Raw genomic sequence first — 10,634 nt, forward strand, 5'->3', positions numbered from 1 at the left:
ATTTTTATTGTTGTTATTGAGGAGAGAAAGAAAATTATTTTATATATGTAGTTGTATTAATAGAAATAGATATGGTGACGAAAGAAGAAGCGATTCAGTTCAGAATCAATAAACTGAAACAAAAGATCGTTAATATTCAGAAAGAAATCGCTGCAATCAGATCAGAGTATAAAATAAAATTGAAAGACAGCACCTCGCGTGAAAAAGCACTACTCTATGCCGAGCGAAGATCGTTTGTTCGCGCAAAGCGTCAAAAGTTGGAGATCTACACTGAGAGAATAAAGACTCTCCAAGCAGCACCTAAACCAGTGGCAGCACCTAAACCAGTAGCAGCACCTAAACCAGTAAAACAACCTGCAACAGCAGCACCTCCACCAGCTGTAGTCGTTAAGAAGCCAGCGGCAGTAAAACAACCTGCACCAGCTGCACCTGTACCTGTTGTGGTTAAGAAACCAGCCAAAGTAAAACAACCTGCACCAGCTGCACCAGCTGCCCCAGTTCCTGTCGCTATAGCTGTTCCTGTACCAGTTGTAATTCCAAAGCCATTCTCAGTTAAGCTCCAAGACTTGGATTCATATTCAGCCGGTCAGTTGCAAAAGGAGTTTGAATCGATGTGCCGCCAGATCAGAGATTGTCAGGATGACATCATTAAAGTCCAAAAGCAAGTAGCCAAGTTGAGGATTCAGCAACCACAGAGCAGAACCAAACAGCAATGGAAGGATTTGGAAATTAGTTCAACAAGTAATTTGAAGAATCATTTAATATTACTATGTAATGAGAAGACTAAATACTTGAAAGTAATAGTAATGAGAAGTAAAGGTCAAGTTGTCTCCAACACCGTTATTAAGCATTCAACTCCAATCGTTTCTCCTCCTCCACCAGTAAAGAAATCGGCTCCAACAGTTTCTCCTCCTTATAAAAAAAAAAAACCTCCTCCACCAACCACTCCAATAGTACATAGATCAGCTCAAAAGGAGATTGATGAAATTAGTATATTAGGAATGAATGTAAGCATTTTAAATTATTATTACTTTGCTCACAGAGAGAACTAAACTAATTTTACATCTCTTTCACTACTGTTAGTCTTTTGAGGTGATCGATATCTTTTTAAGATGTAGACCGTCAAGAGTTGGATTCCTTTCACATCGTCTCACTCAATTTGAAAATAAGGACGATCGAGCACACATGGAGTATGTCGGTGACATTCTACCGTTGATGTTTGAAGAGTTGAGGTCTCAGATTACCCAGGAGTTGGAGAGTAGAGGTGCATTCGTTATGGAGAATGGACAGTTTAACTATGACAAGCTGGAGAGAACTTCGTGTTTGATTGGAAATATCGACTTGCCAAAGAACGATACTGGAGGAATCATCTTGTCGCTCGACTACAAATATACTAAACCCGAGAATGAATTGAATATAAAGGATCTTCTGTTACTCAGGCTGCGTGACAAATCGGTATTCGGTCTCATTGTTAATCAGAAGCCGAGTATGCTTCAAAAACAACAGAGTATTCTCATTCATTTGATGGACAATCAATCGGATGCACCTCATACCAGTGAGTTCATCGATGATCTCTATCAAGAAAAGAGGAAAGGAGGCAAGGTAAATATCTCGTGTGTCAGCAACTTTACTACTTTCGAGAGGGAGCTGTTTGCAGTCAGAGAGTTTACCAAACACACACTGGCACCACTCATTCTCGCACCCAAACTATACTCTATCACTCAGACACCGATCTCTCCTGCCTATCAAATGCCGGGATTGGTTGGAACCATCTTACGTAATCAATTAAATCAATCGCAATTCAATGCAATTTCAGAGTCATTGGCAAGTCGACATGTATCATTAATTCAAGGTAAGTAACTTTAAACTAAATTGGATCTACTTTAAGTATTGATTTTATTGTAATTAAATATAGGTCCACCTGGAACTGGTAAAACCAAAACAATCATTAGTTTATTGGCTATTTTCAATGCTATTTTGCCCATGACTGCAAAGATTTTGGTTTGTGCACCATCCAATGTTGCAGTTGATGAAGTTGGTTTAAGAGTTTTGAAAGATGGTCTTCTCGATAATTCCGGAGGCAGAACCGATCCATCCATTGCTAGAATCGGAAGATTAGAAGCCATCAACGAGAATATCCATCAGATATGTGTCAGTAAACTTCAGACTCCTGATTCCAAGAAAATAATGATAAAGAGATCAAGAATCATTTTATCGACACTTTCTGGATCAGGTTCAATGATCTTGGCGCAACCCGAATTCTATCCTTCGGTCGTAATTGTCGATGAGTCCACACAGTCGTGTGAACCATCCACTCTCATCCCACTGCTCAGAAACCCATACTCCAAGGTCATTCTTATCGGTGATCCCAAGCAGTTGCCACCAACTGTATTCTCTACAATTTCCAGTCGATTCAACTATGATGTTTCGCTCTTTGAGAGACTCGCCAAGTATTTCCCAGTGCACATGCTCGACACCCAGTATCGTATGCATCCAAAGATTTCGAAATTCCCATCCAACCAATTCTACAGCGCCAAACTCAAGGACGGTGAGAATGTCGTTAAATATAACAACTCGTTCTATACCGATCCCAAATATGGACCGATCAATTTCTATCATATTCCAGACTCACAAGAGCTTAAGACAATTGGAAAATCAATCAAGAACAGTCTGGAAATCAGATTGGTATTTACGTTGTTGAAGAAACTCGTACAGGATCATCCAGAGGTCAAGTCGATGAGTGTCGGTATTATCACACCTTACAAGTTGCAAAAGAAGGAACTCCAAGATGCCAAGAGTCATTTCAATGAGAAGATGGATGTTGTTGTGAATACTGTCGATGGATTCCAAGGTGCTGAAAAGGATATCATTATCTTTTCATGTGTTCGAAGTGAAAAGATTGGATTCCTCAAGGACACTCGTCGTATCAATGTTGGTATCACTCGTGCAAGAAGAGCACTCTACATTGTCGGTTCATCAAAGTTGCTGGAACAAGATCCAAATTGGGGTGCATATCTTCGTAACATCAAATCGACCGTCAAGAAATTCATCTCGATCGATTCAAATGGAATCAGTGTATTAGAGGAGCAAGTTAGACAGTTTGATATTGCACATCCCGATGATTTGATCGATACAAGTCAAGAGGATTTCAAAGAACTTGAAGACTTGTTTGATGATCGTGATGATAGAATTTTCAAGGATATCGGTGATGACGATGATGATGACGATGGAGATAGTGAGGATGAGGAGGAAGAAGAAGAAGTAGCAGAAATGAAGAAAGTGGAACAAACTATTGAACCAATATCAACAACAATGAATTGGTTAACCAATAGACTGAAATCAATGTCATTATGGAAGTCTACCGATCCATCGATACCGCTGAAGATAAGGGAGATTGAGCAAAATCTTGGAGAGTACAATCAACTTCGCGAATTTAGAATCAATGCTACTATTAGAGCGAAAATAGTGGATACCAGAAAGTTGATTTGGAGAGTGCTGAGAGATACTCTTAGGAAGTTAAAGATTGAAAATTCGAAATACGATGTTTCTGAACTGTTGGTTACACACAACAACAACGACGACATGTCAAATCAGCTGATTGCACTCTACATAGGAAAGACCTGTCCAAACGAAACAATCAAGAAAAAGAGTTTCCAATCACTGGAAAACCATTGTCAAAAGGCATTCCCAGGTTCCAAGCTGAAGCCATACGGATCGTTTGTCAATGGAGTGCAAACTGCCTCAAGTGATATCGATGTATGTTTCTCAGTCGTTGGTGTTCCAACCGATACCAATTCAAAACTCCTTCATCTTATGAAAAGAGTTGCCATTAGTATAAAGAAAAGTAAGTATCCTCTTCCTGCTACAATATCACAATTCCTAACTTATCAATTCATTTATATTTCAGATACTTCATATGAATTGGAAAAGATTATTAGATTTTCAAGAGTACCGATTCTTAGATTCAAGGATATTGGAAGTGATATTTCTTTCGATATGTGTTTCAATAATTCTTTGCCAGTTGGAAATTCGTTGTTGATCAAAGAATATACTATGATTGACGCTCGTGCTAAAGTATTGATGTTGTTGATCAAGTATTGGGCATCGAGAAAGGATATCAATGACGCATCAATGGGAACACTTTCATCTTATAGCTGGCTGAATATGGTTATTTTCTATCTCCAATGTGTCAGTCCACCTGTGCTGCCTTGTCTCCAATCAACACTGACAAACACCACACCAAAGAGTTCTATCATTAGCAGTTCGGAGGATGGTTGGAAATTCCTTAATTCACTAACACTCAATTTCAAGAGTACCAACACCATGTCATTGTTCCAGCTGTTTAGTGGATTCTTCTCATTTTACTCGAGATTCGATTTCGCAAACCTCTTGATTACAATCAAACGAGGCTGTTTGACCAACATTAGAATGGCAACTAAACTCTATTTGGATCACAACCGAAAGCAAAATATCTGTATCGAAGATCCATTCAATCCACAACAGAATCCAGCAGCTTCAGTTGGTAGAAATGCATTCGATGTCATTCTCTACGAGCTTAAATCGGCCGAGCAAAAACTTTCCTCACTGAAATCCAATGAAACAGTCGATGTATTCATGGAGTCAACCTTGATGAAATTCTGTAGAACTAAATAAACAAAACAAAAACAATTGCCAATATGTTACAATATTTTCAAGTAGAAATAAAGTAAACATGTTTCGCTATTTTGTTTTAATAAATAAAATTTATTCTTTGTATTCATGTAAAATTGTAAATCATTGCCAAATAAGTAAATTAGCAAAAAAATGTGCTCTATTACTACAATTTACTCTAATTGGTCATCGTTCAACTTTAAAAACCATAATGCATGTGCAAGAGCCGATGTTCAGAATACAATGCAACGGGAACCTCAGGTGTTTTTCAGCGAAATTTGAATGAAAATTGATGAAAAATAGTGTGTTTACCAAAGAATCATCTAGATTGGCCCGTAAAGAATTTAAAAAAATTGTCAAATTTTAAAAAATTAATTAAAACTAGGAGTAAAAACGGGGTGTTGTTAAGAATCTCCTCATAAATATATTTAAAATATATTTTAACTTTGTAAATATAAATCAGATTTGAGACCGATTTTTTTTTCTGTGTCAAGTTACTTTTTGATGATGCTCACAGCAAATGGATCATAAAAAATAGAAATTGCGAAAATTAAATATTTAAGTTTTGTGATAACAAAGCAATATTTTTTAATTGCTTTTTCTAAAGTAGATAACATTTCATTAAGAATATTATTATATTAAGATAGATGTTAAACAAAGAAGAAATTCGAATTAAAATCAAGTTTTGCGGAAAACAGATTCAAAAAACTCAGGAGGAAATTCATCTGATTAAATCACAGTATAAAAAGGAAATCGATTCATGCTATGATGGTAAAAGAAAAATCCTCCTTTATGAGGCGAGAAAATCCGATCTACGACCAATCCGTGAGAAGTTGGAGATGTATGAGAAGCAAAGAAAGTATCTCATGAGTGCTCAGCTAAACTCACCTGCACCAGCACCAACACTAGAACCAATAACACTACTAGTTCAACCACCAGTATCCATTGTCCAACAACCAATCGAAGTTAAACCCCAAAACTTAGATTCCTTTTCACCCTCTCAGTTACAAAAGGAGTTTGAATCTATTTGTCGGCAGATTAGAGATTGTAATAAAGACATTTTTAAAATCAAAGAAGAAGTTTCAGATTTGAAGAGTCAGCAACCATACAGTAGGACAAAAAAACAATGGAAGGCTTTAGTAACAAGTTCGACAAGTGATTTGAACAAATCTTTGATTATACTATCAAGCCAGAAATCAATAGTCCGTCAAGCAATAGAGAGGAGGAAAACTACAGTGCAAATTGTGTCAAATAAGGTTATTAAACCAATATTTGTTACTCCTACTACTCCTCCTCTCACTCCAAAGAATCCTACAGTTGTTACTCCTACTACTCCTCCTCGCACTCCAAAGAATGCAACTTTTACACTTACCCCTCCTCCTCCATCTGGAAAGAAACCACCTCCAAATGGAAATAACTCTTCTCAAAAAGAGATTGATTATGTTAACATTTTAGGAAAGAGTGTAGGTTAGAAACAATATATTTATTACTTTATTCAGTTAATTAATAATTGATTTAATTTATCAATTTAGGTTGATGACGTTTTTGATATATTTCTAGGTTGCATACCTTCAAGAGTAGGATTCCTTTCACATCCCCTTAACAAATTTGAAAACAAAGACGATCGAACTTTAAATGAATATATCCTAGATATTATACCATTGATGTTTGAAGAGTTGAGAGCCCAGATTACCAAGGAGTTGGAGAGTAGAGGTGCAGTCGTTATGGAAAGTGGACATTATAACTTCGACCATCTGGCGAAGACATCATGTTTAATTGGAGATATCGATATGCCAAAGAGAGCCGGGGAAGGTGTACACTTATATTTGGACTACCCATATACTAGATACGAGAATCAATTGAATATCAAAGACATGGTGCTGCTTAGACTGCCAGGTCGATCAGTGTTTGGCCAAGTTATAGGTGCAAATCTATTCTCGAAAACGAAGGAACAGAGGGTTATTATTCGTATCATGGATAATCAATCGTATGCACCTCATACTAGTGAATTCATCGATGCCCTCTACCAGACTAGAAAAGATAAAGGCAAGGTAAATCTTTCATATGTCAACAACTTTACTACTTTTGAGAGAGAGTTGAATGCCGTCAGAGGATTTACGCAACATGCATTAGCGCCACTCATTCTCGCTCCTAAACTATACAGTATATTTAAGACACCAATCTCCCCGATCTATGTAATGCCGACAATAGTTGGAAGCTTGTTGAGTAGTCAACTGAATTCATCACAATTCCGTGCTATTTCACAGTCATTGGCTAGTCCTCAAATATCATTGATCCAAGGTAATTGAAATTTAATTAATTCTCTTCTAAAACACTAATTGTTTTTATGTGATAATTAAATATAAATTATTGAATTTTATTTTTCTGAATGTAAATATTTAAATATAGGTCCACCTGGAACTGGTAAAACCAAAACAATCATTAGTTTATTGGCTATTTTCAATACCATATTGAAACCAACAGAACAGATTCTGGTTTGTGCTCCATCCAATGTTGCAGTTGATGAAGTTGGTTTAAGAGTTTTGAAAGATGGTCTTCTCGATAACTCCGGAGGCAGAACCGATCCATCCATTGCTAGAATCGGAAGATTAGAAGCTATCAACGAGAATATCCATCAGATATGTGTTAGCAAACATCGTCGTGCCAGTTACAAGAAAAAAATGATACAATCATCAAGAATCATTTTATCCACTCTTTCAGGTGCAGGTTCACAATTGATAATCCATTCAGGATTTCGCCCGTCGGTGGTTATTGTGGATGAGTCTACCCAGTCTTGTGAATCATCTACTCTCATTCCACTGCTCAGAAACCCGAACTCAAAGATCATCTTGATCGGTGATCCCAAGCAGTTGCCACCAACAGTATTCTCTGGTATTTCCAGTCGATTCAACTATGATGTTTCGCTCTTTGAGAGACTCGCCAAGTATTTCCCAGTGCATATGCTCGACACCCAGTATCGTATGCACCCAAAGATTTCGAAATTCCCATCTCTCCAATTCTACAACTCCAAACTCAAGGACGGTGAGAATGTAGCCAAGTATCACAACTCATTCTATACCGATCCTAAGTATGGACCGATCAATTTCTACCACATTCCAGACTCACAGGAACTGAAAACCATTGGAAACTCAATCATGAATGATTTGGAAATCAGATTGGTATTTACGTTGTTGAAGAAACTCGTACAGGATCATCCAGAGGTCAAGTCGATGAGTGTCGGTATTATCACACCTTACAAGTTGCAAAAGAAAGTACTCCAAGATGCCAAGAATCATTTCAATGAGAAGATGGATGTTGTTGTGAATACTGTCGATGGATTCCAAGGTGCCGAAAAGGATATCATTATCTTTTCATGTGTTCGAAGTGAAAAGATTGGATTCCTCAAGGACACTCGTCGTATCAATGTCGGTATCACTCGTGCAAGAAGAGCACTCTACATTGTTGGTTCGGCTAAACTCTTGGAACAAGATCCAAATTGGGGTGCATATCTCCGTGACATCAAATCGACTACCAAGAGATTAGTGTCAATCGATTCAAATGGAATCAGAATGTTAGAAGAGCAAGTTAGACAGTTTGATATTGCAAATCCCGATGATTTGATCGATACAAGTCAAGAGGATTTCAAGGAACTTGAAGACTTCTTTGATGACAATGATGAAAGAATTTTAAAGGATATCGGTGATGACGATGATGGTGAGGATGATAGCGAGGAGGAGGAAGAAGAAGAAGTAGTGGGAAATAATGAAGTATCAATGGATATGATAGTTAGTAAACTAAAATCAATGACATTATGGAAGAATTCTACCGATCCATCGATACCACTGAAGATTAAGGAAATCGAACAATATCTTGGAGAGTACAACCAACTTCGTGAAATTAGAATCAATTCTACCATAAGAGCTCAAATAGTAGAAACCAGGAAGTCTATTTGGACAGGGTTGAGAGATACTTTGAAGAAGTTAAAGATCGAAAATTCAAAACACGATGTTTCTGATTTGGAATTTATCGCACCCAACGACAACGACTACATGTCAAGACAACTACTTTCATTATATAGAGAAAAGAAGTGTCCAAATGAAGATATCAAGAAAAAGAGCCTCCTATCACTGGAAAACCATTGTCAAAAGGCATTCCCAGGTTCCATATTGAAGCCATACGGATCGTTTGTCAATGGAGTGCAAACTGCATCAAGTGATATCGATTTATGTTTCTCAGTCGTTGGTGTTTCAACTGATACCAATGATAAACTCTTCCATCTTATGAAAAGGGTTGCCTTGAGAATAAAGAAAAGTAAGTAAAAAATGATTGTAGTACCAAAATCAATTCAATTTCAATCGAAACTAAACTAAATTTTATCTTTCTATATAGATACTTCCTATCAGTTGGAGAAGATTATTAGATTTGCGAGAGTACCGATTATTAAATTCAAGGATATTGAAAATGAAATATCATTTGATATGTGTTTCAATAACTCGATGCCAGTTGGTAATTCGTTGTTGATCAAAGAATATACTATGATTGACGTTCGTGCTAAAGTATTGATGCTGTTGATCAAGTATTGGGCATCGAGAAAGGATATCAATGACGCATCAATGGGAACACTTTCATCTTACAGTTGGTTACTTATGGTTATTTTCTATCTCCAATCTATCAATCCACCCGTGTTGCCAAATCTCCAGTCAACCCTCATAAACACAGCACCAAAGAATGCTATCATTAGCAGTTCGGAGGACCGTTGGTTATTCCTTAGTTCACAAGCACTCAATTTCAAGAGTACCAACACCATGTCATTGTTCCAGCTGTTTAGTGGATTCTTCTCATTTTACTCGAGATTCGATTTCTCAAACCTCTTGATTACAATCAAACAAGGCTGTTTAACCAACATTAGAATGGCAACCAAAATCTTTTTGGACAATAACGGAAAGCAAAATATCTGTATCGAGGATCCATTCACACCACAAAATAATCCAGCAGCTTCAGTTGGTAGAAATGCATTCGATGTCATTCTTTACGAGCTTAAATCGGCTGAGCAAAAGCTTTCAGCACTCAAACCAAATGAAACAGTCGATGTATTCATGGAGTCAACCTTGATGAAATTCTGTAGTGCTAAATAAACAAACATTACCAGATTACCAATCTGTATCAATTAGAGAATAAAGTAAAATAAAATAGAATATTAAAGAATAAAAATACATGATTAAAAAAATAAATTAAAATTATATGTTTTAACTAATAATATTTTACTATTATCTTATAAATGTTTTAAATGTTGTAAAACCAAATTGATTTTTGAATATACCACTGTCTGCTATGATCTGTTGAAATTCAGTGTCTTTGGTTTTGAGTAGCGATATACTGGTGTTTGATTTTAGGAATAATTGGATTGCTTCACCCATTTTGGTGGTATTCTGATAGTTTTTGTTAAAATTGTCTAGATAGAGTTGCTTGATCGATTGATTCTTTGAAAGACTGATAAACAATGAAGTAAGGTCATAGTTTATATTGTAGATATTCAGAGTAGCAATATTACAACCGCTATCCTCTAGAAAAGTAAAGTCATAGTGTCTCGATGCCAGCTGATAGTCCAGTCGTTTAATACCTTCGAATACCACCCGATTGGTAATACTGAAACTACGATTACACTTAACGAGTTGAAGCGACGATTGAAAGTTTGGTTCTTCTTCGGGCGTTGGGAATGCAACATGTTGGAAATCCGAGACAAACAACTTTAGAACTTTCTGACAATTGAATCGAACCGTTCGATCTTTCAATTGATTATGTATACTTAGTTTGGTGATAGTCTGGTTACTGACGAGTGTATCCGAGAGTTTCATCAGCTCACTGGTCATTCCCAAACTCATAAACTCTAGCTTCAACACTCGCAGTTGTTTCATGCGGTTGATGAATGAAAAGTCAATGTCAGCGACACTCGTCATATAAAGGAAAACCTGAAGGAACAAGCT

The 10,634-nt window shown here is 36.9% G+C and overlaps 2 protein-coding genes across 2 annotated transcripts; both read left to right on the top strand.

Annotated features, from left to right (window-relative positions):
- Window positions 1-71: 71 nt before the first annotated feature.
- PPL_01399 (adenylyl cyclase) lies at window positions 72-4,653 on the top strand (the record flags this gene model as incomplete). Its single annotated transcript, XM_020572408.1, has 4 exons — window positions 72-1,007; window positions 1,084-1,602; window positions 1,726-1,852; window positions 1,916-4,653. 4 exons carry the CDS (start codon window positions 72-74, stop codon window positions 4,651-4,653), a joined length of 4,320 nt encoding a protein of 1,439 aa, XP_020437551.1.
- A 150-nt stretch (window positions 4,654-4,803) lies between these two features.
- Window positions 4,804-9,785, top strand: PPL_01400 (Regulator of nonsense transcripts-like protein; the record flags this gene model as incomplete). The annotated part of the gene is made up of 5 exons (XM_020572409.1): window positions 4,804-4,911; window positions 5,400-6,113; window positions 6,183-6,951; window positions 7,060-8,961; window positions 9,040-9,785. 5 exons carry the CDS (start codon window positions 4,804-4,806, stop codon window positions 9,783-9,785), a joined length of 4,239 nt encoding a protein of 1,412 aa, XP_020437552.1.
- Between the last annotated feature and the right edge of the window lie 849 nt (window positions 9,786-10,634).

The sequence above is a fragment of the Heterostelium album genome (assembly GCF_000004825.1).
Source record: "Heterostelium album PN500 unplaced genomic scaffold PPL_scaffold2, whole genome shotgun sequence".
NCBI lineage: Eukaryota > Evosea > Eumycetozoa > Acytosteliales > Acytosteliaceae > Heterostelium > Heterostelium album.